This window comes from Clupea harengus, chromosome 4, assembly GCF_900700415.2.
Source record: "Clupea harengus chromosome 4, Ch_v2.0.2, whole genome shotgun sequence".
In the NCBI taxonomy this organism is placed as follows: Eukaryota; Metazoa; Chordata; class Actinopteri; order Clupeiformes; family Clupeidae; genus Clupea; species Clupea harengus.
Window position 1 is genome coordinate 9,353,509 of NC_045155.1, and position 27,932 is coordinate 9,381,440.

At 47.9% G+C, this 27,932-nt stretch overlaps 1 protein-coding gene across 1 annotated transcript in view; it reads left to right on the forward strand.

The window, feature by feature from the left end:
* nol4lb (nucleolar protein 4-like b) overlaps positions 1-27,932 on the forward strand; it is an 85,319-nt gene that overhangs the window by 51,324 nt on the left and 6,063 nt on the right. The window contains exons 7-10 of the mRNA XM_012834946.3: positions 24,455-24,855; positions 26,928-27,101; positions 27,238-27,426; positions 27,714-27,833. Coding sequence (XP_012690400.2) covers positions 24,455-24,855; positions 26,928-27,101; positions 27,238-27,426; positions 27,714-27,833 — 884 coding nt within the window. The remainder of the gene's footprint in view (positions 1-24,454; positions 24,856-26,927; positions 27,102-27,237; positions 27,427-27,713; positions 27,834-27,932) is intronic.

Consider the following 27,932-nt stretch of genomic DNA (forward strand, 5'->3'; position numbering starts at 1 on the left):
AGCAGAGTTAACGCTCTCTCTCGCGGACCCTAAGCAGCCTAAACCTGCCCCTCACCCACCCTGCACCCATACTCTCAGGGGTGGGGTTTGTGTGCATGTACGTGTGCGAGCGCGTGTGTGTGCGCACGTGTGTGTTATGGGGGGGTTGTGCACAGCTCTTTCTGACATTGCTCATCTGCGTACCACCGCTACCATGAGGTGTTCCCTTCAGGGATGGCAGTCGAATGAGCTCACGTTTTGTTTACATCTGCTCTGTTTGCATCTGTGGTGTTTACATGCTGTATCTGTCATCAGGGATGAGAGAGAGAGAGAGAAAATACCTAAAAAAAAAATAAACAACCTAACAATGTGTTTAACCTCAGCTCAGCTCCCTATAGATCAGCATAGAGAGATTGCAGCCTCATATAAACTCTTTAGTGCCTCAACACGCATGTGCTGTAAATATCATGGAAAAACGGAGCGCAGCAGTGCACCATTCTTCTTTTCGCTTTCTGTTTGTTCATAAGGAGCTCTGCATAAGAAGTGACATTGAGGACCCCCTTTGGCCCCCTCCCCCTCCCCCCATGGCACACTGCCTGCTGGGCCTGATCCCTGTGCCTCCCTCCTCCCTGTGGAGATTGGGTTTTTCACTGGAGGGAAATGAGATCAGATAAAGCTCTCTCTTTCCCTCTGTCTGTTTATCTCTCTCTCCCTCTTGCTGTCTTTCTCCGTCTCTCTCTTCCTGTCCTTGTCTATTTCGCACCCCCCATCTATTTTTCTCTTTTCACCCTCCACTCTCATTCTCAATCTGTCTCTCTTCTCCTTTTTGCCGTCTATCCCTCTGTCTGTCTCCCTCATTTCCATGTGGAAGAGTATATGTGGGGGTGTAATTATCCAGAGCACTGCTACAGATACATCAGCCCCCCCCCCCCCCCCCCCCCCCACCAACCGAAGGAGGCGAGCTTTGTCACATGACCCTCTCTGACCTACCTGTCACGGCTATCGAGCGAGCCATCAGCCGTCACATATCTCGCGTTCCATGACGCGTGGTGTTTGTGTGTTTTTCACACACTACCCTCATTGAGTGTTGTGTGATGCTGGTTTTGTGCACAAGATGGTCATTCTAAAATAAAGATGTGAGGGAATCCACTTCATGACAGCCGAGAGAAAAATCGCATCGCATTTCTTTCCTTCTCTCAAGCACAGTTTTTAATTTTCATTAGGCTATGTAGAGGGGCCTGGCACATTTTATTGTTTCATTTTCACCATCTCAGGTCCACTCACTCCTGCTTTTTCTTTTCCTATTCTCGGCAATCTTTTGGCACTCCCATTTAATGTGCCATCCAGCCTTGAGGATATAGCCCATTTGAGCTGATGGAGTGGGGGAGTGTGAGTGTGTGTGTGTGTGTGTGTGTGTGTGTGTGTGTGTGTGTGTGTGTGTGTGTGTGTGTGTGTGTGTGTGTGTGAGAAAGCGTTTGTGTGTTAGTGTGTTTGCGCATGTGTGCAGAGTGTGGGAGAGTATTAAGCACAGATACTTTATAGACTTGTTCCACAGGAGATTTGTGTTTTTTTTTCAACTGCTGCTGGATTGTTAAAAAAAACTCTGATAATTGTCACCATGTTGCTGGACATTGCCACTAGAAAGAGCTCACTGGTACAGACCCGAATGATGTGTACTCAGAGGGACCATGTGTTCTCATTATGAAATTGCCTGACAGTCTGTACACCGAATCTCCCAGAAAAAAACAAAAATGAGCTTCAAGACAACAGACAAACGTGTGTTTGGTGTTCACGCCTTTCGGTGAAAAAGTGAGATTAGTTGAGGTTGCTCGATGTTTCTGTGAGATTGAGGTTATTGGATGATAGGGAGGAGCCCTGGTGGCATTGCGCAGGGTGATAAAGGAAGGCGCCAGGAAGGAATGCTGGACTTTTTGGACGGCGGTGTTTGGGCTTTTTTTATTTGCACTCTGAACAAAGGAGACAAAAGTGCAGACAGCCATAGGGGTAGCCCTTGAACCTGACAGTGAAACAAATCTGGGAGTGGAAGAAGGGGGAGGAGGAGGAGAGATAAGGTGGGAGATCAGGGGCATAGGAGACTGTTGTGTGTGTGTGTGGTTTGTGAGTGGAAGAAATGTGTCTCTGGGTGTCAGGGCGTTCTCAAATGTTTTATGAAGGGGAGTCCTTGGTCTGGTGTAAACGCTGATAGGAAACACTGGCGGCCTGTAACCTTGGCCATCAGTGTGTGTATGTTTGCACACTGCCATGTGTGTGTGGTGTGTCTCTGTATTTGTGTGAATGTGTGTGTGTATCTGCCAGTGAGCAATATCACCATGTGGGGGAAGGGCATAGCCTGTGCCAGTGCTGGTCTCCCAGAATGCATCTCTGTGTCACTGGTCCTGCCTCTGCCTGCCCCTTATGCAAGAGAGCTCTAATGATTCTGGGAACAAAGGTCACATACACACACTCACACTCACATACATGCAGACACACAAATCCACACAGTACTAAGCACTGTGTCTCTTGCCACTGTGCACAGAAGAGCCTTCTGTAGAACCCCATCCAGCACACGAGGGTCCAACCGTAGCTGTGTCCACCCTAGCAGCAGCAGCAGCCTGTCTTTGAGTTACAACCCTGGGCTGAATCAGAGCGTCTCTCCCCCCCATCTCTGGCAAATAGAGATCCAAGGCCTTGGCTGCCTATGATTTTTTACTGCAGGTTGTAAAGTGTTTATAATGGCTGATGGATGGCACAGGGTGCGGGCTGTAAAGGTACTATCAGTATGCCGACATTAATGGGCCACAGAGACCCAAAAATAATGGGCCTATGCTTAGCCAGCGCCCCTGTGCCTGCCCACAGCACGCCGGTCCCTGAGGGCACAGGCACATAAGCACATACGCACACACTGCAAGGTGTATTCCTACGCAAGCCGCATCCGCATTCAGTTTGCATTCGAATTGTCTGAAATTTTTTGGGAATACCAAAGTCTCTGTGCACCGTGCCAATACCTTATGACTGTGTTATCCTCTCCTCCCTGAAGCCATAATGCAAAAGAAAAAGGAAACAAATTTTCAAGAACGATAAAAGAAAGAAAAAGCCTGTCTGCCATTTTGAGGAGGAAGGAGAGGAGCTGAGTCTTTGTGTCGGTCTCCACCAAATCATGGGGCCGCCCCCTGGCTCCTCCTCTGCTGCACCAATATCGATAACCAGCTAACCAACCCCCCACCCCCACCCCCACCTCTTCCTCCCTCGCCTCACGCCTCTCCCATCCCACCCTCCTCACACACACCCACACACCCACACACACACACACATCCCATCCCCCTCCCCGATTCCAGCCGTAGTGGGCCGTGCCCCAGCACAGGCAGGGACAATGGCACCGCTCTCTGCTCAGTGCTACCCAGCCTTAGTGCACTTAACAAGAATAGCTGGCAATAGCATCTGTCTCCGTCTTTGTCTCCGCTGAGATGCACAAACACTTCAAAGGTTGTGAGTGTGTGTGCGTTAACGTGCGTTTGTATATGGACAGATGTGTAGGGTGAGAAGGGAGTCTCAGGTAAATATGTTTGTGTGCAGGGTGTGTGTGGGTGTGGTGTGGTGTGTGGGTGTTTGCACATATGTGTTCGAGGGAGCAGGTTTTGCTGTGATTTGAGTGGGTAAATTGATAGTTTTTAGTTCTTACTAAGAATACTATACTGTGTGTGGGTGTTTGTGTGAGAATGAGAAGGGGTGCGTTTTTGTAATTACAACACGTAATCAGTGTGATTAAGTGGGGAATCCTTCATTAAGGTCATTGAGATGGCATCAGTAAATGATGCCTCAGACGCCACCGTACCTAGTGTCAGGCTTACTCCGCATCACCTAAAGAAACAAATTAATATATTTGAAAAATAGATCCATAGATTGGACTGTTAACCTCCACCCAGACATGTAGCATCTCTCCTTTTTTATTCAGTATGCAATAAGCATGCCTGATCATACACAAAACCAGTTGGCTATGCTTCTGTCTCTTTTACGCTCCCTTTCTCTCTCTCTCTCTCTCTTCCTTCTGCCCACTGCTTCCACTCTCTGCCCGGCTGATGGTCCTCCTACTCCTGGGTAGGCAGACAGGCTTGTGGGCTGGGGGTGCAGTCTGCTTTGTCGGCTGAACTCCAGGAGGACTGCCTGCTGCCTCTCCCAGCCCCCACGGGCCGCAGCCCTGAGTATTTGCGTGGGTTGCGGAGACAGTGGATCCAGTCTATGCCCCAGCAAGCTTCCTCAGTCTTTCTCTCCCTTTCCCTCCTTCTGCAACCTCTTTCTCTCTTTCTCTCTCTTCTCTTTTCTTCTCTCATCAACAAAATAGCAGGTATTTTTCTCCACCACCGAGGAGTGTAAGGCTGCTCTGAGGGTAGGGGGAGTTAAGTTACCGGGGGAGGGGGGTGCGATGTAGGAACCGGGAGTCTGGAGTGGAGAGCTGGGTGCTGGGTGCTGGGCAGGGCTGGACCAGACTGCGGAGGTATGGGAAAGGCTCTGGAGGGATGAGCCGAACAGGCCGGCTCTTTGTGTGTGAGAGAGCGGCAGCCGTGTGGGAGTGAGAACGGGGAGGAGGGGCTGCTGGGAGCCACTGTCCATCTCTCTCTCTGTGTCTCTGTCTCTCTCTTTCTCTCTCTCTCTCTCCATCTCTCTCTCTCTCTCTCTCTCACACAGCATTGTCTTGCACCCTTCAAGGCCAGTGCTATAGCCTGATAAAGAAGAAGTCGTCAGTACTGTCAGCCCGGGATATAGAGAAGGAAAGCGAGATGCTGAGAGACAGAGAGCAGGGCTTGCAGAATTTCTAAATCCCTGGTTGCCCTTTGGGCAGGCATTCTTCAGATTTTGGTTGCCCAAAATGAATTGGACTAGCCTACTTTAAAAAAGACTTTTGAGAAAATCTCGAGAAAACAAAAAAAAATTACATTTACAATCATCATAAATATCATTGCTCATTCTTATATTCTTTGCTTACTGTGGATCTGTTTTTAAATATTCAGTTAAAAAGAAATGTTGGCAACTTAATGCTGTTTGATGATTTATTGATTAATGGTGTATTGTTTCTTTAAGATATTTGGTGTAGGCTAGGTTGTCATATTTTGACTTGTTACCAAGATATTCATGGAGGCTTATGTAGGTTTATGTTCCAGTATTTTAAGAATGAACACGTTCAAACATACGAGATGTAAGTGTCCCACAGTTTTTCTCTTTTTTTCTCTTCTGCTCCTGACCGCTCCTGACTGTTGCCTATAGCCTTCATATCATGTTGTGGTGTAAATTGTATGTTATGAGACAGCATTGGTGTCAGCTTTTCTGATGCACTTTTTTGCATGGAATACTGGTGAGGCAGAGAACACAACCCGACTAGTACTTTTATTATCAACACATATACCTCCTAGCGATAAACCATCATGATCCGCAACTTGTTCGTTCAGTGTCAAAGTTTTTCCTCCAAATTGGGTAAGTCAGAAGAGCAGAAAAGGAGAATAAAGGAGTTCATTATAATTATAATTAAATACATAATTAATTCCAATATAATTTCTTATAGCCCGTCGGACAGGTTGTCATTACGGAGAGAAAGAGACCTAGAGACAGAGAAAGACGTATTGTAGGCGTAAATAGGCTCAAATGAGGCTAATGAAGGTTTGTGCCAATAAGAAGTGCCAGCCACTGTACCAGAAACAGGGTGCATTTTCATTACCCAGCAGCCATGCAATAACAAGCAGTGACCAGGTTGTGAATAGCACTGGCACGAGTGAGTGACAGCTAATGTGTGCTTACCAGTGTGAGTGTCTGATCATGTGTGTGTGTGTGTGTGTGTGTGTGTGTGTGTGTGTGTGTGTGTGTGTGTGTGTGTGTGTGTGTTTACACGGTAAAAAGAGGGAGAGCGAGCAAGACTGAGTGACATCCATCAACATTTGTCTGTGTGTCAGCCACTAGCTTAAGGGATTAGTTACTGGAGCATGGCATACACACACCACAGCTGTAGTGTTTATAGTTCTTCCATCAAGTCTGAAAGGCCCAATGATAATGCCGACAGAGTGCTTGAGAGACATACGAACGTTGTGGATGGCAAGAGTAACTGAGATGAGTGGCGATTGTGATTAATGATGCATTCGCTCAACGTTGTGTGTGTTTAAAACTGCGTTTTGTGACGAGATAATTGAATTAGTGAATCCCTCCGGAGCTGGTAGTGTAGGAGTGTGTATGTGCATGATTGTGTGTGCAACTGTGTCTGATGATGGCCCGTGGGAATCTCAGCCAAACCCAGCTGGACAGTCAGCTCAAGTGAATGTATGTTCTTGTACAGCTGTGTACCCACATCACAGTGGAAAGATGTATTCTGTGTGTGTTTCTGCGTTTGCCTGTGTTACGGGATGTCGACTCAAGATTAACGTGTGTGGTCCTGCAGTTGGGAAGACCCACAACATACATCAACATTTAGTCCGAGCCTTTGGCTCCGTGGTTCTCTTTCTGTGTACAGACATTGTTGTTATTTCACAGCACGAGCAAACCCAAGGCCAAAGGTTTGTCAGTCAGGGAGCAGTTTGCTTGTGATTGACATCACGGATGGTTATCACTGACTGTTCCCATTTAGCTCAGCAGTCTTTGAGTGAGAGGCTGACTGAGGCAGATTGAGCGATGGGAATGCCTCGGATGCAGACAGGACAGGCAGATCCACTCAGAAAGGGCAGAATCCAGGCCACTGCACTGGCTTGTCTCTCCAAAAAGAAAAAATGAAAGCCATCAGATGGAGAGCGGGAGAAAGAAGAGATGCGATGAGAGCAAAAGGAATGGAAATTAGAGAAAAATAAAATAAAACGGATTGGAGGGAGGAGAGATTTCAGGAAAGAAGAGAGTGCAGAGAAAGTGTTGTGTGACACGAGCAGAGTTGGGAGTGAGGAGAGGAGTGAGGAAGGAGGGAATAAAGATGAGCACGGGAGAGAGGGGAGAGGAGCAGAGGCTTAATAAAGAGAATTAGTGCTAAATCACACTGCAGGCACGAGGAGCACGGGCCAGCTAATGTTTAATGAGTGTGAGAGGCTGAATATTAAACATGATGAAAATCCTAATGACGTCCCTTAGAGGGGAGCGGACGCGAAATGTCAGTGACCTAGATTGAGATCACCTTCCTGCTGAATCTTTTATGGGGAACAAAAATTGGAGCAAATTTAATTTACCGTGGCTAAGAGCCGAATGGTGCGGCTTGGAGCGGTAGTAGATGTGAACATGGGAGCGCATGCGTGTGCGCTCGCATTCGCTTGTGCTATCTGCGCAAAGCCAGAGCTGCAGCCTGCAGTAAAATGGTCTGTGGGTATTTGGAAGAGATACAAAATGGAGATATGGCACCCAGGGTTCCGCAAGCTAAATTTAGTGATGGAGCCACGCAGACCTCCGACGGGCTTATTCTTCCGGCTAAACCAAGCTGTCTGTCTCGGTGCAGGACAGGAGACGATCTGTGCTCTGCAGTCATTGCCTCCTGAAAGCGAGGCTCTCTGTCTGTCTGTCTCTCTTTCTCTCTCTCTCTCTCTCGCTCTCTCTCTCTCTCTCTCTCTCTCTCTCTCTGTGCGTGTACAACATCTCGTCTGTACACATAAATTAAAGAGTTCTTTTGTCAGCTTGGGAAATACCAAGAATTAGGTTGAGCGTGAAGCGTTACAGAGATGTCAGTTTTCCCCTTCGCTTAGATGAATAGTGGGAAAGAATGCAAGCATTAAAAAAAAAGACATGGATGTTCCCCTCCCCAAGAGCCACAGCACAAAACACAACTAAAGCTCAGTTCTTTCCCGTCATTTTCAGCTGGAGGTATGCTATCTCATCCTTAACTACGCTCATTACGCATGCCAGGAATTTCCTTCACAAAACATCACCCGTTCACTGCTATATTGCCACATCCATACATTTTTGTTTCTGTCATCGTCATGCCTCATGTGGTCCTTTAGGAACACATGACTCATCGCATGCCTCCCAAAGGGAAGACTGTGCTTTGGGGCCTGTGGCAGTCCTCTGGCTGGTGCAGTGCGCTCAGGGCTTGGAGACTTAACCTCTACAGTGGCTTCCAAAAGCTCCTCTTCATCCCTCTGAGCCTGTGCGAGCCTCCGTGGCCCCTCTGCCTTCAGCCTCTTAGGACCTAGGGGGTTGGGGGGGTTGGGGGGGGGGGGAGGGGAGAGGCAGGCACACGCTCCCGTCACACCCACCTGTGCAGATGGGTCAGGGTTTTGGCCGAAAGTCACACACAAGCACACATACATGCACACAAAGACTGACCGACAGGAAGGAGAAGCTTACTACTTACCTGGGTGCTATGAATAGTGAGCTGCTCCTCCTGATCTCTGAGTCACAAAGACCTACACTTGTGCAGACGACCCTAAAGTCCCTCTGCACGCAGATACACACACACACACACACACACCCGTCTGCGTCCTGAAACCAGTCCCAAGGCATAATTGACAAATAGTTTAAGGCACGGCTAAGCAGCTTTGAGATTGACGAGCAGGGCCAGACATCACACGGGGGGAAAGCGAGAGCAGAGAGTGCCACAACCTTTTCCTAACGCTCAAACAGGTACAAGTGCAACTGCCAGCACAATCTCTCTTACTCCAGCAATAGGGAGGGAGAGGGAAAGTGAAACGGAGAGCGAGAGAGAGAGAGAGGGAGAGAGAGAGAGAGGGAGAGCGAGAGGGAGAGAGGGAGAGAGGGAGCAGCCTCAGCGCTCCATTTGTAATGGGAGGCAGTGTGTCTCTCAGGATTGGCCTGGGCTTTTGTGCTCCTGTCATGTGGCGCTGCGCCGAGAACAAAAACACCGTGCCGCCGGGCCAGTCCTACTCTCAGGCTGCTGCGTCCCGTACCTCAGGAACATCAGAGCGCCGTGCCGATCTGCTAACGTCAGCTCACCCTCTCAAAAGAACAGCACCCACTCTCTCTTATCCCTGTTCATGTCGCGTTTGTCACCAACATTAGTAGAAGCCAACCGTGTCAGCTATGCTGTGTGGCAGAGGTGTCCGCGGAGATCCGATCTGAGCCATGCCGCCATGCTAGCAAATGATTTAGGGAATGCACTCTTCAGGAAACACCCCCATTCTTGATGCCTGACACATTTGTTCATTTGTTAACGGCGGCCTCTAGGGGTTTCTCAAGCTGTTCTCATGCGCATATGTATTCTGTGTTTTAATGTGTTAGGTGCATCTCCATAAATTGCTGCTGTGCACCGGTGCTGTCGGCGTGCAGACGGATAGTGTTGGTGTGTGTGGGTTGCTGGGAGAGGGTCCCTGAATGTCAGACAGTGGAGCGAGAGGACATCTGCAAACCCACAGACCTCCCTCCAATTATCGCTATGCTGCAGAGAACAAGACGGCAACAAGGGGGTGGCATCTGTATATAGCACCTCACTGAGTCACACTAGACCTGGAGTTGAGAGACACACGGCCTTCACCTCTCCTGCTGTGTGTGTGTGTGTGTGTGTGTGTGTGTGTGTGTGTGTGTGTGTTTGTGTGATATATGTGGTAAGCTACACTTTGTGTGTCTGTGGTGTGTAGACCTACACATTGTGTATATTGGCATCTTTCTGCATCTGAGTACCCTTGAATGTGAAATGGGAATGAATGTGCACCCGTTTCCATGTGATTGTTGGTGCATTTGTGTCTGATGTGGCTTCCTCTATACAGAAGAATTGTGAAAATTAAGAGAAGAATGTGTGATGTACGTGTACTTGTTGAAAAGAAAGGTAAGACAGACACAGCAAGGTCTGAGCAAATGAGCAAAGAGCCTCTTAGACATATTTGTGATTGTCCGCATTCAGTTTTTCTCTAACATTCTTTTAAAAGCTTGGCATCTCAGTCCACTATAGAGGACCGTGGCTGCATACTTTTTTCAGGGTCTTCTGACGTGAGAACCCAGAAACCACATGCCTGTCTCCGCTCCTTTTCTCTCCTTGCCTATTCTTCCCATTACTGTAGTCTTCCATACAGCTCCTTCTCCTGCTGTTTACAAGCATCTCTACCACTCCTTCCCCCCCCCTCTCCTCTCTCCTCTCTCCATCCTTCTCAACAATCTGTTCTGTTTGGGCATGGAGGCAGAGGGGCAAGGGGCTCTGTGTTGTGTGTGTGTGTGTGTGTGTGTGTGTGTGTGTGTGTGCTCTGTGTGTTTTGGTGTGTGTGTGTGTGTGCTCTGTGTGTTTTGTTGTGTCGTGTGTGTTTAACATGTCTCTGTGTGTTGTGTTGTGTGTTTAACATGTCTCTGTGTGTTGTGTTGTGTTGTGTTGTGTTGTGTGTTTAACATCTATATGTTGGAAGAGAGCATGTGACAAACGTCCACTTTGAATGAGCACTGGAGGCTTGTGGCCACTGAGGAACTGTTCATCCCTGCTGCTTGTGTAATTCAATTTCTGCGTCTCTTTCCAACAGTACGTGGGCTGCAGGGTGGCTTAGTCGTCACAACCCCACTCCTCTCTCTCTCTCTCCCTCCCTCTCTCTCTCACTCTTTCAGTCAGTCCGCTTGAGTCAGATGGGCGTTTGCAGTGGTGCCTGTGAGCTTGGCTTGTCCGACAGCATTCTCACACACAACACTCATCTGCATACAGACTTCCACCACACCCCCTCTCCCATATGCACGAATCGCCACCTAAACAAGGTGCACAACCATATTAACCTGGAAACACATTGTTGTAAATACCATTCATGCATGCACCCAAACTAAACAGACATAGTTATTCTCAGAGCACAGCATCCACACTCATCATGTGTGAATCATGACCCAGCATAGTATCTAACCTTCACTATTCTTTGAGTGTGTGTGTGTGTGTGTGTGTGTGTGTGTGTGTGTGTGTGTGTGTGTGTGTCCCAGGATTATTCTGAGTGATTCCTCTGGCTTTTATTGCTGCTGGTGTGAGTGTGTGTCATGGTGGGGTTAAGGGGCTTTCAAGCACTCCTGCTCCTGCTTATGGCCATACACTTGCTCACTTGCTTTTAGCCGTGAAACATTTGGGTGCGCGACAGCGGAGAGGGTATTGCTAGATTCTCCCAAACACCCTCCTCCCTTCTTTTTCTTTTCATCAGCGCAGAGCTTTGCTGCCTTTTCAGCACTGCTTCACTCTCCTTCATCTGCACATGTTTTCTCTCTCTCCTGTTTAATCTGTCATTCCTTGTCTCTTTCTCTTTTTTTTTTTTTGTCATGTTTGTCTTTTCCTCTTGCCTCGTTCTCCTCCCCTCCTCCCTGGCAGGGGAAGATGGTCTTTTTAATACCACACGTGGGCCCTTCCCCCACCCCTCTGCCATCACCCTCTCTCCCGCACTCTCCCTCTCCCACACTCTCCCACTCCCCTCTCTCAAAAGCCATCAGTCCAAGAGGAGTGGTCCATTGTTAAAGCCCCCCTCTTTTCTCTCTCTCAATCTCTCTCTCTCTCTCTCTCTCTCTCAATCTCTCTCTCTCTCTATCTCCCTCTCTCTCTCTCTCTCTCTCTCTCTCTCCCCCTCTCTCCTCAATCCCCTGGACACCCTCCCCGTCTCTCTCCACTCCTCTCTGTGGCTTTTCTGGAGCCATGCCAGGGAGTGTGCTTGCTCCGCTCTGAAGAGACGCGTTGCCAGTCACTGACACCCATTGTGTCCTGCCACGCTGCAAGTGTCGGGCTGTCAGGATCAACTGAGCACGCTTGGTAGGGAAGCGTGTGACTGTGTGTGTGTGTGTGTGTGTGTGTGTGTGTGTGTGTGAAGGGATAGTGGCTTTGTGTGTGTTTATGTGTGTGTGTCTGTCTATTGATATTAGGGTGGGAGTTTGTGTTTATGAATGTGTGTGTCTTAGACAGAGACCATGTTGCACCCAGCGAGCCTCCTCCGCAGAAAAGCCATTTTAGAGTTGATTGCTCCTTCCATGAATATTGGAAATCATTCAGTCTAGGGGGGGTGGGGGCACAGATTGTGGGCTATGAACACAAGGGTGTGTATCTGTGAGATTGTAAGTGGGGGCAGGGGGCCTTAGAATCTTGTCTGGATCACATTGCTGCACCATTTGTTTTTTTGTTTAGTTTTATTGTTATCATTTATTTTCTCTCTGAAGCCCATGTGATACATTATTCATTTAGTGGGATCAGAGAACAGCAAGATGCACAGCCTTCCCTCCAACTGTGTATGGGTATGTGTGTGTTTTTAGTAAAAGGCTGCTCAGAGAAACCCTTTTCCTCTGCCCATATTTCTCCTCCCCCCCCCCCCACCACTCTCTCTCTCTCTTTACTCCATCTCTCCCATTCTATCCGTGTGTGTGAGGGTGTAGCCTTCAGCGCTGGGCTGGGTGTGCGGTGGTGTTGATTGACAGGGCTGTGGCTGAAGCGGGACTGGGGGTCATCGGCAGGATGCAGCGCAGCTCCAGCACGTGGCCATGAGGCTGCCGCTGCTGTGCGCCTCTCCTCCATTTTGATGAGCCTCGCTGTCAAATTAAGAGACCCATCCTCATCCTCCAGTAGGACTGTTGTTTTTCTGTGAAGAGGCACTGAATGATTAACCATACAGCAGAGATACATAGAGTATTTAATCACTGAGCAATTCATTTTACTTCTGCCACTACATGTGTGTGCGTGCGTGTGTGGAGGTTCTCTGTTTAAACATCCGCTAATACAGTTCATATCTCAGCTAACAAAGAGCTTTGTGAAGCCTCTGCATGTAACTCTTAATGATTTCCTGATCCACCTACAGAGCACCAGTGATTTGACGCATTCATGAAAGTATAAACGGTCCAGCGTATGCATGAGGATGCTAATTTCTGAAGAGTGTGTGTGTTCATCTATGTGTGTGTGTGTATGTATGCGCTTATCCTAATGTTTGCAGTATATAATGGGGTACAGACAAGTGGCTGAGCTGTGTAGGCTCCCTCTACCTTCTTCTTGGATGTTTTTCCCTTTTTGTTCACTTATTTCTCTCTCATCCCACTTTCATGTTTTCTTTTCGTCCAATCTTTTTTATTCCTTCCTCGTTCTCATTTAGCCCCCATATTGTCCATATCTTCCTTCTGTCTGCGTCCATCTCTGGCTCCCTCTTTGTCCCCCATCCATCCCTCTCTCTCTCTCTCTCTCTCTCTCTCTCCATGGGACTGCAGAGCTTGTGATTTGTCATCCTCTGCCTTCCTGTGCCGTCTCCCTCTCCTCTCTCCAGACCCTTTAAATGGCCTTTTTGTCTGGTCCCCCATCAGGAGCACAATCATGTCTATTCAGAGGGGGGCTCTGGCCCCCCCCTCTCCCGTCCTGCCTTGTCCTGTCCTCATGCCTCTATGTGTGTGCATGTGTGTGAGTGTCTGTGTGTTCTCTTTGTCAAGCTACTTGTAACAGCTTGAGTTCAGGGTGTTAGTCTTGTCTGTGTGCGTGTGTTTGTTTTGTTTGTTTGTTTTCTGTATGTTTGTTTGTATTTACGTGTATCCCTTGTTATGTTTGCTGATGCCATATATTTGTGTGCGCAAGAGTTTGCTCGTTTATGTGACACGTGCGTGGATGTTTCCTCATGGCTCGACCCTGTCCCATCTAGTGTGGTGCGCCGCCTCTCCTCTCCTCTCCTCTCCTCTCCTCGCCTCACAGCCCATCCCCACCAGAGCCACTCCACTCCGGGCTGCACAGAGCAGCACAGCGAGAGGGAGGGACGCCAGAGCCGCTAATATCCCCGCACTGAGAATTAGGTGAAAGGCCAGCGGAGTGGAGCGGAGAGAGCAGAGCACAGCACCCCTCCCAGCAGCGGCCCTGCCAGGCCACGCGCTGTGCCGCACGCTGTGCCGCGGCTTCGCCGCCTGCCTGCCGCACAGCCAGCCTGCAGCATTGTTTACTACTCAGCGCTCGCCATCATATCCTATTATGAATTTGAACGGCTGCCCAGATCAAGCATTTTGAGGCATTTCGCAAAGCTCTGGTGCGTAATGCCATTTGGCATGATAATGACAGTCTTGTTTATGAGGTTATTGTTGAATTGATATAAATATTATTTTATACTCCTGTTGTTAGATAGGATGATAGCATGATGTAAGGCTGGATTGTGTGGGGATGATATGGAGAATTCAGCTGTCTGTAGCCCAGAGTAATCAGACTATTTACAATCCCTTCCCAAAAAACACACACACACATACACATACACATACACACACACACACACATGCACATTCACATTCACACACACATACACATACACACACACAGGGCTCGAAATTAACTTTTTGGCTTACCAGCCAAAATGGCTGGTAGATGAAAAAAATTACCAGCCAATCATATTTTTTACCGGCCAAAATTAAACCTGGCATTTCAGACCTACTCTGACATTGTTTGACTTAAACAACCTTTACCTATGATTTCAATATCATTGTTAATCACTCTCAGAATGGATTAAACAAAATCAACTAATTTTACTTTTTTAAATAATTTATAAATTCAATTCAATTTTATTTATATAGCCCCAGAACAGTACAATTGTCTCAAGGCGCTTTACAGAGCCCAGAGCCTGAAACGAAAAATAAAACAAAAAACTTGTGTTGACAATAATACAACTCAATTCCATGTACTTGATGGCTGGTTTCCCTGTAATGTAACTAAACAGCCTGGTATTGACGTTGTTTCTGCCATATCATTTGATTTTGCATTGTTGGCTGACGTTTGTAGCTCGCTAGTCAATGGCAACTCCCCATGCTAGCTAGCGATAGCTAGCACGCAAAAATTAGTTAGCTTAATTTATCGGGAGACGGGAGGACAGGGGATATCATTGCACAACAATAGTGGAGACAAGCTCGAAATCATATTATCGATAGTTGATTTTCTTGTCAGCCTGACAAGGAAGTATAAAACTTATCTAATGATGGATCCAGTAGGGTGACAGGCTAGGATAGCTAGCTGCTTAGCTGACCGGTTAAAGCCCACTGACGTTTACCTTTGCGTGTGGTAAAGTAAGTTAGTCTGTTTCAACTTTTGATTCGCGCTCAAAATATTAGCACGTTATAAACTTTGTATTCGCAGGCAAAATATTAAAACTTTGTATTCGCGGGCAAATTGTTATAGTTGTATAGAAATTCTTAGAACTCTCTCCCACTGTTCGTGTTAACGTTGCAAGCGCGAATCAAAATATTAACCATGACGGGAGCGGTAGTCGGGCGCTGTACTCCGCAATGTCACTCGCCAAGTGGCGGGGCATCGGACACAATTTAGTCGCCAGCCCAAAAATCTACACGCCATTGGCGCTTGGCGGGTGCCAATTTCGAGCCCTGCACACACATACACATAATTCCCAGAAAAGAGCACAGAGCTGTTACTACATCCCCTCATGGCTGTCGCCCAGAACAATGTGCTTCTGTACCCCAGGCCCTTTTCCGATCCCTCTACTGGATCTAGGACAGAACGCAGAGAGCTGCTGTCTAGATATACATTACTCGTCCAAATGGATGTAAACACGCTGGGTAGTACAGAGAGAGTGATGTAGAGAAGAGAATGTAGGGTCATGGAAGGAAGTCCCGACCGCACAGCTCCACCTCGACAAGCTTGCAGAATTAGAATTCATGCTTGTACATGCTTGATATGGATGAAATCACTCCATACAAAAAAATAAATCAGGAATGCCGAGAGCGGGTCCCGCAAGCCCACACTACCGCCCCAACCTACAGAGTGAACATGAAACACTGCGGCCCAGAAGTCTTCGTATGAAGGGGGAGGAGTGGAGTGGTGCGGGGTGAGGGGGTGCTTCAGGGGCTCTGCCAAACCCTCAATTCAGCGCCATGCGAGTACTCCAAGGGGAGCGCCGTGGTGAGGCAGAGGAATTAATAAACGACTCTTTCTTTATTAAAAAATGAAGCTGGGAGAAGTGAGCCGAGCCTCCCTCTAATTATCCTGCCTGGCTTTGAACCCCCAAACTAGGGAGCGGTCCATTAAGCCTGCCTGATTACTCACTCAGATCAGGCAGCCGAGTCGAGCCGAGCTCCAGCAAAGTTTGAGAGGGTCAGGGAGTTTGGTCCAGGAAGTAACCTTGAAACACGGAGCAAAAACCACCCTTGTGCAAATGTGGGTGAGCGGTTGTCACGTGCATATTAAATGTGTGTGCGTGTGTGAGGGTGTATGGGTAGGTTGGGATGTATGTGTGGGGGAGTGTGTGTGTGCACAGATGGAGTGTTCTGTACACACCTCCTCTCAAGGTGTCAGTAGTGAAGATTATTGGCCATGTCAGGGGTGCTGAGACCGTAGAGGACAAACTCAACAGGAGGTCCCAGCTTTCCCTGTCCCCTCCCTCCCTCCCTCCCTCTCTCTCTCTTTCCCTGTCCCCTCCCTCCCTCCCTCCCTCCCTCTCTCTCTCTTTCCCTGTCCCCTCCCTCCCTCTCTCTCTCTTTCCCTGTTCCCCATCCTCCATCCCTCTCTCTTTCTCCATTTCCCTTCCTATTCTCTCCCTCCCTATGTCCATCCCTCTCGCACCTCAGAGCTGTCCCTCCTTTAGCCTCCATCTGTCGCCTCCTACACTCTGTCTCGGGTTGAGTTGTGGACACGTTTTTATTCCCACATTTATTTTCTACTTAAACCATTCATCCTACCAGCTCCCTATGTCTTTCTCTGTCTACCCCTTTTCTGTCTGTCTACCTTTTTCTCTTTCTCTCTATATGTTCTTTCTTTATCTGCGCTGTCTTGATTATTTCCTCTTTCTTTCACCTTCTCCTCTCCCTGTCTGTCTACCTGTAACCCCTGTGACTGTTTGGATCCCCTCTGATCCCTGTCCCTGAGCTCGCCGGCCTGGCCTGTCAGAGGGGACAGCTGTCACTTGTGCAGCACTGGGGTGGGAGGGGCGGGAGAGGGGCAGCAGGGGGGGAAAGGCTTGTTGCTATGGGGATGCCAGGCCGTGCGCAGGCATGGGGAGCAGCTCGTGCCGCTTCTTAGCGGGATAATCCATTGTAATCCCGCGGAGGGGAGTCAGCAGTGCCTCGCTGCTCCCACCCCTCTCCTCCCCCCTGCCTCCCACCCCGTACGTCCTCTCCTCTCCCCTTGCCTCCCCCCCCCCCCCCCTTGGGGAGATTGGGGGAGTGGGAGTGAAGGAATTAGCATCTGTTACTGCTCTCGCTCAGGTCAGCTCCACCAAGGGGGAGAGCAAGCGCAGAGGAGGAGAGGGGGAGAAAAAAGCCTCAAGCTGTCAGAGCGTACTGGAGCCGCAAATGAAAAAGGACAAGAGCGCCCCATTAGAGATGTAGTCCCCCCCCCCTCCCCCTCCCCCAATATAGACTCACTACCCCCTCCTTGCCCAGCTAACCCCCCATCCACACACCCCTCCGATGCGGGCCACCGGCTCCCAGCCACTCTCATCAACACCTCACCTACACCCTTACAACGGCCAGCAAAAAAAAAAATCAATCCCCCTCCCTGATAAATAGAGATGGTTAATAGTATAAATGTAAGAGCAGGATATTATGAGCCAGCCATGTGTCAATGACCTCCTATTGATTAAGAAAATGCAGCTCTCGCTGTGACTTTTGGCTGGCCACTGCTGCAGACAGATCTCTCAGGCATGGACACACACACACACACACACACACACACACACACCACACAAAGTCCTGACCTGGCTGTAGTGCTTTTCAGAACTCCTTTCTGTGTGTGTGTGTGTGTGTGTGTGTGTGTCTGTGTGTGTGTTTGCCTATGGGTTTTGGCAGGTGGAGAGGCTTGTCTGAGACTCATCAGACAAAGCCAGCAGTCTGATTAGCCCATTTGGAAAAGGTCTATGGAGATTACTAGAGATTCAGCCTTCCATAGTTTTGGACAGTGACACATGATTTTTTCGCCGGGGCTTAGCATTTCAGCGTTTAATATGATATAATTTGTCTTAATTTGAATTAGGCCTGAAGCTTTAAATGAGGGAATCCTCTCAGGAAATCCATCTCAAATGAATGCTTTAGAAATTTTTACTTATTATGGTGTATTATATTATCATATGCATATCCTGCCTTGAATACCATGTGGGTTTTGCTTATTTTCTACTGGGAAGAGAAAATGCAAATTGAATACAATTCAGTACATTCAATATGCAAATACAATTGATCATTTGAACCTGTACATTTAGGGATTCCTGCGGAAACCCTCATGTCTTCTAGCAAAATGGACAGAGAGCCCACCCACAGACACACACCAGCCCACACACATACCTTCATTTATTCATGTCAGTGTGTGCATGCATGAGTACAGACCAGCAGGCTGTTGTCCCCTTACTGTATGTGTCAACGGCAGGCATTCTGACCTCCACGTTCAACGCAGCAATATCTCAAATGGTAGAGCGGACAAGCTGTAGTGTGTGTGTGTGTGTGTGTGTGTGTGTGTGTGTGTGTGTGTGTGTGTGTGTGTGTGTGTGTGTGTGTTGCACGCTCTCGCTTGTGTCCCTCAGTGTCAGGTCACATGTGGCTCACTCTCCACCCACAACCCTGACCCCTGCAGCTCCCTGCTTCTGGCGCTCCGTAGGCTAGCAGCTCTGTGTGTGTGTAGTAGTGTTTTTAAATGTACTGTTTCATGCCTTGGTTCGTCATGAAGCTCCCGGACCAAACTGATTGAATTGAGCGTTGAGTTGCGGGGCCATCCACCGGCCTCACTCCTCATTCCACGCCAGTCTCGGGGCTATTTTGTGTACATGGCAAAGTGGAATTTAATTTATTGGCCCCCTCGCTGCATTAAAGAAACAATTCCCTTAATTAATGCCATGGTTTTAATCTGCTCAGCTTATTTAAATCAATGTACACCAGCAGAAATACAATGGAAGCATTGATTTATGCCATGGTTCTATAAAATATAGAATTGACTGTTACAGATTAAATCATATTGATTAAAATGTTTGCGCTCATTTTGGGGGGAGGGGGAGTTAAAGCAAAGCGAGGTTTGATGTATCGCTCATTTTTTTAATTAACATGTTGTTATTCCAAACACTGTCGCATTGGATGCATATTTCCAGCGTTCAATTAGATACGGGGTTGGACTGCAAACTGCTGGAGCTGATTTTAGTGGCTGGGGCTGATTTAGTCTGTTTAAAATGTGCCCTGCCCTGGGAGACTTCCAGAGATGCAGAGTAGTAATGCCCCTATCTTTTTCATGCAGGGAACATACATGCAGGGAACATACAACACACACACACATATACACACACATATACACAAATGAAGCCATTAAAAAAGACTCCAAACTGGGAATTGGTTGGAAGCAGGCTTATACGGGAGTCTGCAAAGACAGAGAAACGTGAGTAGATGTTAGATTGAGTATGCAGTTTGAGTGAGGAATGTGATGGGTTTTTTGGTGTTGTGTGTTGATTAAAATTGGGTGGGTACGTTGTGCCTTTGTGTGTCTGTTTGCCGACTGTTGTGTGTGTGTGTGTGTGTGTGTGTGTGTGTGTGTGTGTGTGTGTGTGTGTGTGTGTGAGAGATGGGAAATGGATGGAGGCTGGATGGCTGAGGCAGTGGTTAGGCAGAGGGGCAGCACAGAAAAAACTACGATTGACAGTCTCCCCTGACAACCTCTTCACCTGGCACGTGTGTGTGTGTGTTTGTGTGTTTGTAAGCATACATGGACTTTGTGGCTGAGCGTGTGTGTTACGCTGTGTGTTTGTGTGTTTATGCATGTATGTTTGTGACTAACTGTAAGTGGCTGCATAGGGTATTTGTGTGTCTGTGCATCCAAGTGTACATGACACGGAATGACTTCATGTTTATGTATGCGTGTTGGTGCATGTATAGGTGTGCTGCAAAAGAGCCCGTGTCAGCGTGTGCATGTGTGTCCTTGTCCCTTGCAGACCCTGCCCCTCTTAAATCCAAACACTGTCCTCCCATCCAAGTGCCCCTAGCCTGCTAAACACTCCCATGCATCACAGTGACATTCAGAATCCACAGGAGCAGGGGCGCACTGTCAGCCGCACAGGAGGAGGAGACGAGAGGAAAACGGTGGGAGCAGGGCGGCCTCTGCCTTTCAGACAAGGAGAGGGGAAGGATTGGGAAAGGGAGAAAGGGGGGAGAAAAAAGGGCTGGGTCTTCATCCGAGGAACGAAAAAAGACGGCAAGAGAAAAGGCAAGGGGGAGGGGGAGAACTGGGAGACTGTTTCAGGAGTGAGGAGGAGGAGGAGGAGAGGGAGATGATTTTAGCGAGAAACGGGAGAGGAGGGGGAGGGAAGGGAAGGGAAGGACAGAAGAGAGGGATGCTGGAGCCTCTGCAGAAGGGGAAGATGGGTAAGCTCAAACAAAAGACAGGGAGGCAGCAGGACCCGTGAACGAGCGAGGGAGGCAGCAGCGTCCCCGCGGAGGGGTCCGCCTAATTGGAGGTCGTTGTCATGAATTAGAAATCAGCCAATTACTGCCTGGGGTGGGAGGGATTTGACCGTGCCGGCACACAGCAGCACTCGTACACAGTAATGGTGAGTTAACACTCAGCCTTCCAGAACCGCAGGGACACGCCAAAGGAGCAGGGGTCAGTGCCTACAGGGACCGGACACACACACACACACACACACACACACACTCACACTCAGGCATGCATACAGTATGTTCCGCTATGCAGTGACAACACAAGCTGCACCTCTATTGGCATGCTGCTTGTTCTGCAGTGTTTTTTGGACTCACACATATGCAGACACAAACACACACACTTTGACACACCCACAGCTCTCAGCACAGCTCACATGCATTCCTTCCAACAGTGTGTGGTCCCAGAGGAGCGTTACTTGTGAGGAAAATGGAGTGTGCATTAAGAGGGAAGCTGACTAATGCATGTTAACATCCAGGCACATCTCCTGCAGTACCTCGGTGTCTTTAGCATAGCTGACGCCCCTGCCCCTATCCCCCACCATGTGGATAACATCCCATAACAAAATATCCACGTTGTTACAGTGACTCCTCAGGCCAGCATCTGGTTGGTTGTTATGGGGGCCAGTTTTGACCGGTAGAAGAGCGCCCTCATCCACCACCTGCCAGCGCGCATGCTTGTGTCACATACACATAGACACACCTCACCGTGTTAAGCACACATACGTGTGGCTGAGCACCACCAGTTGCACCATGTAAACTGAGGGGACGACGGCTAATTGAAACCTGACTGGGCATATTGCTGATTTGAGAGCAGCACAGGTGGTGTGAATCATTATGGAGAGGGGTTTTCATGCCATGCAGAGTGTCAGTGGACCTGGTATGAAACACTGGTGTGGCAGTGAGCATTAGTGCAGTAGGGGGTGTATGAGCGGATAACAAAAGACGGAAAATTATTGTCGTTATCGTTTAAAGATGCCGGAATGGCATCCATTCAAGGGTGTCAAACTCTCAAAATTCTGTGTAGCTACAACCGACAACCTTAAGATGGCGATACAGCAAGTCAGGAAGCGAACTAATGGAAGCAGGCCTTGTCAAGTGAAGTCAGATATGTCAGGGAGGAAATGTGTGAGTCCTGCATTGGACTATTTCTAATTTCATATTGAAAGCGGTACAAACGAATGCATGGGAAATTCAGGTAACCGCATCTGTCGTGTAGATGTCGAGCTTGAACTTGAACTTGAGCTGGTGCAAAACCAATGATGAACTGTCTCGACTGCTTCAGCGGAAAGGTCATTCAGCTGCTTGAGACTTTTGAAGAAGCTACCTGAGGAACAGTGGGAGAAAGACACTGGCTCTAATAACAAGATTAGGCTCTAATTAGTATTCATAAACTCTTCTAAACCCATACTCTTTTTGTCAAAATTCATTGAATTGCTCCTCACAGTCCTATCTGTCTGTTCAATGCAAAAAACAAATGCGTGGTTTGGTAATTTGATTGGCTGTTGAGGACATCAACAACCTTTTGCAAAACTGAATTGCGGACTGCATATTTAACAGACTTTCAGACTGAAACAAATATATTCTTTTTTCTTTTCCTAATACCTTGACAACTTTTGTCCTTAACTAAAACTGAAACAATAATAAACTTAAACAAAATAGAAATGAGTCTGTTAACTAAACGGAAAAATCAGATTGAATACACACATCATCATTTTATCAAAATAAAAATCAATCTGAAAATTGTAAACTATTATAACCTCTTCTGCCTAGAGACAGACTGTGCCAGTCCACCCACGAGCAGTTACAAGGACGCAGAGTGTGTTTAATGTATGTTCAGTCTGTAAGGGGAAAGGATAGGTTTTCCTCAGCCTGCATGTATCTTTCAAGTCTGTCTCCACGTCTTTTTAGTATAAAAAATTGCACACAGGGGAACAAACACACACACACACACACACACACACACACACACACACATTAAAAGCATACACGCATGCCATAAAGCAGACACTCCGTAAACATGCTCTCATTCATTTCAGCAGCAGTTGCTGATGTGCCGTCATCACCCAGCAAATCACTCCAAACCCCGGTGAGAGAAAAAGAGAGCTTTTATTTTCAGATCTCGACTTCAAAAGTCTTATTGATATGCCAGTTGCCGGCAGTATGGCAAGCAAATCGTTTATTCGACAGCGCTATCTCTAAGAGTTCTGCCGAGGCTGTGACAGCAGCGGTTCAGAAGAAAGAAGGCAGGCTCCTGGAGCATCATTTCACCCATACAAATACTGCCGTGAATGGATATACACTGAGAGAGGGAGGGAGAGGAGGTGGACAGGGAGGAAATTCTTTTAGCCTTTGCATACAGCATACCTCAAATGTGGCTCATGTGTTTTAGTCTATGTGAGCCTCTCCAGTGCTTGTGTGTTGTTTAGGTGTGTGTGTGTGTGTGTGTGTGTGTGTGTGTGTGTGTGTGTGTGTGTGTGTGTGTGTGTGTGTGTGTGTGTTCCTTTAAGAGCAGGGAGAGGGGTATGAGATCGCCAGCAGGATGGAGTGATCTTGCTAGGGGGGATTTGTGTTGAGCTGGCAGGAATTAGGCTGGCCTTCCTCTGTGCGCATGAATACTTTTTATACTCTAATAAATACTCCCTTCCCTCGACCACAGCCACCCCTCCGCTCACACTCTCTTGCTCTGTCATCTCCGCTGCCTCTTTTCACTTTCCTCCACAGCTGCCTCTCCCACTCGCTCATCATCTCCCTCATTTTTCTCCTTTGCTTCTGTCCCTCCCTCGCTCAGTCCCTCAATCCACTGCACTCTTGCTTTCTCCAGCAATCCCCCTCTTCTGCGCTCTCTCCCCCTGACATGCTCTCTACCCCCCCACCCCACCCACTGACCTGTTTCCTGAGCTCTCGCGCTCTCTCTCTCTCTTTCTCCCTCTTTCGCTCTCGTTCATTCATGTGCCCTCTACATCTCTGCAGCACCCCCTCCTCTCCTTTTTAGTGATCTGTTCTCTCTCTCTCTCTCTCTTTCTCTCTCTCTCTCTCTCTCTTTGACCTGCTCTCTGGCTTTCCTCCCCCTCCCTCTCTCAGTGGAGGCTTTGGTAGCTGACCCCAATACTGCCCTCGCAGCACTGTACACTCTCCCTGCGCAGCACGGCGACTCCAAGCCAAATCTACACAAACACCACACACACACACACACACACACACACACTTCCACACACACTTCAATGTACATCCAGTTAGGCATGTGTGTGCCCCTATCAGAGTCACACACACACATGCACACACAGTGGAAAGCATACAGGGTTTGTGGAGGGCCTTTGTTTTGTGAGGCGTGTTTTGTGTCCTTGACCATAGCCCTGCACAGTTGGGACAGGGAAAACAAAAGCGTCAGTCTTCAAGAGCCCCCTCTATTAGACAAAGGCGCCATCAGTGAACACACAAGCAAACATGCCTCTAAGCTTCCCTTGCTGCCTGCTTGTGATAGGATATAGATATTGTGGCGGGTGGGTGGGTGGGAGAATTGACACCATAAGAGGCCTGTAAGGCAAGATGCGTTGGCAAACGCTAAAGGCGTCAATTGGTATAGGTAAATTGTCTGTGTATCTTTGGAGTATGGATGGACAGCGTCAGTGTTTTTATTAGTATGCGTATGTTGTAGTATGACTTGCGTGCGGTGTTGAGGAGTCTTCCAATGAGTGTGTAGTTTTTCTTGTGGTTCTTGTGTTGTGTCCTAGTAGTGGTATGGAGAAGAGAGCGTGGGTGCGAGGTCTTCCTCTGTGGTGAGAGGGCTCTCATGACTGAAAACCCCTATCAGTCACTGCTGGCTGTGCTCCAGGCCTGGATCTCTTTAATAAACTAATTCACAGCATTCGTCCCTCCCTTTGCACCAAGCCAGGGATTCCATGCCTCAGCCCACTTATGAGCTGCTACACACTGCCCCCTGCTGGCGCTCTGGTCAAACACACACACTCACACACTCGTAGGACTGTGTGTGCAATGCAAGGCAGCAGAGAATGCACATTGGAGACATAGTTTTTGTCTGATTTTTCACCCAGCTTTGATTTCCCTCTGAGTTTTGCATATTTGGCTATTTGAGTTTGTAGTTAGTGTTTTATGGGTGCTTGCAGTGGTATGATGCTGTATGTTACCTCTAGCCTAACATCTCTCTGCATTTCTCCTTCGCTTCCCTTCTCCTCCCCTCTTCCTTCCCTCCGTCCAGATGACTCCTCGTCTGAGAGTGGCAGTGGGAACGGGCAGCTGGCTGTCACTCCTCCCTCATCATTAGTGGCGGGCCCAGCCCCCAACAGCCGGACGGGCTCCACCTCCGCTCTCTGCATCGTCACAGCAGCGGGGTCCTCAGGCGGGCCTTTTGGTGGCAAGGCTGTGAACGGCAACGGCACGGCCGCTCCGCCACCACCTCTGGACTTCAGCACTACGGCGGTGTCCTCACTGGAGGATCGCGAGCAGCTGCAGGCGGTGAACCTGAGCGAGCAGCTGCCCCTCGACTCCCCCATGGAGGAACTGCGCCGCAAGTACCCCACCAAGTACCCCGCAGGCATCCCTCTGCCGCTGTCCGCCGACCTGCGCCTCGACAGAGACATCAGGGACTGCGGCAACAAGGTGAGTGCTAACAACCACACAGACGCCTTTACAATTAATTTGAGCTGTTTACAAAAGTGGAGTTGCAAAACAATCGGGGTACAAAGACATGCTGTCCTTACCATCGAATCTTAGATTAATAGTTAATTGACTGTGGGCAGCATATTCCATTATTATTTAAAGTAACACTGGGGTTTCTGGAGCCGCCAGGTAGGGGGCTACTTTCTGCTGGACTATTCAGTAACTTATTTTCTGTCCTGCTTTGTCTTGTGTTGCACTTGCTTGATGTTTGACTGTTAGGAAAGTTGTTGGCTCGCTAGTTTGTAATAAACAAAGTAAGCAAATTTCAACAGGTTTCGCTAAGTTTAGCTGCTAGCAAGACATCTCGTTAGCGATGTTAGCAAGCTTGTTATAACACCCTTGGACATTGATGCTAGTAATAAGTGCTCTCGCGTCGGCTTCTTTGTAATGTTATTGTGATAGCAATGTTGGCTAGCTTGCCAAAAACGTTCCTAACACAGTCAAACATCAAGCAAGTGCAACACAAGACAAAGCAAGACAGCAAATAAGTTACTGAATAGTCCAGCAGGAAGTAGCCCCCTACCTGGCAGTTCCAGAAGCTCCATAGTGTTACTTTAATTCGTTGTAGCCTATGTCAAATATTTATTTTTGTATTTGTAGTTCATTGCGATAAAGCATGTGCCTACTCACCAACACTCATCAACCAATCACCAATCACGTCGGCCATAGCAAGGAAGTCTTCCTCTTACCTTAGAAGTTCTCGCTTTTCCTTAGTAAAGTTGGTCTCCGCAGCTTTGTGATGAGGATTTAACTTTTAGTTAAAAACGTTATACTCTGCTTGTGAATACGAGCCCTGCACTCTGTCCAAAGCTAATTTATATGTCAAAATTCTATGTCAAAATTAAACAAAAACATCTCTAGTCAGGTTATTGGACTTTTTTTTATTATTAAATGGTGCTATCATGGCATGAAGATAACACATAATCTACTATATTGTATGAAAAAAGAAATTCCGTTTTGGACCTAATTGAGTGTCAGAGCGTGTCGCAGAGAACGCACACTGCACCATATGCCAGTACCCGACCTTCATCCACGTAGGGATGGGAATTGATACGATTTTAGCGATTCCGATTCCATTATCGATTCTGCTTAACGATCTGATTCCTTATCGATTCTCATTGGGCAAAGAAAAAAAAAAAAGAGAACAAACGGGTTTATTAACATTAATCTTCTTTTATATAATATTCTCTAAATAGATGATAGCATATACAGTATGTATGTATACATTTACATATTTTAAATAACCAAAAACAAACCTAAGAATAGGTCAACAAACTCTCAAAGTCGGGTCCAGAGACCCATAGCCTGATGGGGTGTCAGTGGGTCCCCAGAAATACAAAAATAATTAGTTTTGACTCGATTCTCATCCCTACCTCCTGAACCAGAGGGAGCCCAATGGCAACAGGGGCACGTGTCTCTGCGGCATCCCCGCCTCAGAGACGGCAGTTCTCTTCTATTTTCTCCCAGCGTTTCTGTTCTCTTAGAGTGCGGAATGGAGTTCTGAAAGTGTGGCCATGGAAGAAAAGAGGAACTGAATGGGACACTCTTGAAGGATTTGCAATCGATACAAAACAGCCAGTGAATGGTCATGTTTTTTTTTTTTTTTTTTTTTCCTTCCTCCTCTCACATGTACTGTCAATGGTCTTTGGGCCATTGAGCAGTGAGGCAGGCTATGCTGATCTTGCCGCTGACAATGCAGGCAGACCTTGGAGAAGCGGGCATATTCTCAGACTTTCCCCGATTGGTGAATTGCTTCATTGGGATTTTTCCGTCTCCGTTCGTAGCTGCCTCTCTGAATGGCTGTCATTGTTCTTTCCGGGGCACACAGAAAAGCTTACCTTGGTTGTCTTATGTGTTCCTTTTCCAACTGTGTTTTTGTGCTGGGTCTGTGCTTTTGTTGATGATTTCATGTGTCCCTGTTTGTGTGTGTGTGTGTGTGTGTGTGTGTGTGTGTGTGTGTGTGTGTGTGTGTGTGTGTGTGTGTGTGTGTGTGTGTGTGTGTGTGCGTGCAGTCTCCTCAATACAGCTCAGGTAGCTATGACTCTGTGAAGATGGAGATATGTCCAGAGGACCTCACCGTGGGCCGTGCACAGGCAGCCGACGACGATGACGATGACCACGACGACCACGAAGACAGCGATAAGATCAATGAGGGAGTGGACCCAGAGCGGTTAAAGGCCTTCAACGTAAGACATTGATCTGCCATATTACCTCAGTCCTGCCGAATCTCTGTACACTCTCTACATTTTTTTGTTTTGCTTTTTCTCTGTTTTTTATATATATGCTTATATATTTTTGTTGCCCCCCACCCCCCTTTGGTAGATGTTTGTGCGTCTCTTTGTGGATGAGAATCTGGACCGGATGGTGCCCATCTCCAAGCAGCCTAAGGAGAAGATCCAGGCCATCATTGAGTCTTGCTGCCGCCAGTTTCCTGAGTTTCAGGAGCGCGCCCGCAAACGCATACGTACCTACCTCAAGTCCTGCCGCCGCATGAAGAAGAATGGCATGGAGGTGTGTGGGCCTTCGGATGTGTGTGTGTGTGTGTGTGTGTGTGTGTTGTGTGTCACTGTCAAAATACACAGTGTAACTCTCGAAAAAATGGTTTAGTATCTACACAAGAAGTCCTACATGTTTTGCTTGGAAAACTTTGCTTGGAGTGCCTCAAATTAGACATATGTTGGAGAGTAAGAAATCAAGACTGTGGTAGAAATGGTGGTAGCATAATATTGTTTATTCCTCCATTTATTTATTTCTGTGTGTGTGTGAATTTCTGTGTATTTTGTGTGTTGCCCTGGCAGACTCGACCAACGCCACCTCACCTCACCTCTGCCATGGCTGAGAACATTCTGGCTGCCGCCTGTGAGAGCGAGTCACGCAAGGCTGCCAAGAGGATGCGGATGGACGTCTACCAGGCACATGTGAGTCTGTGTGTGTGTGTGATTGTGTGTGGGTGTGTGTGTGTGTGTGTGCTTATCATTGCTTCTCATGAAATCATGTTGCTTTGTGTAAGAAAGGGA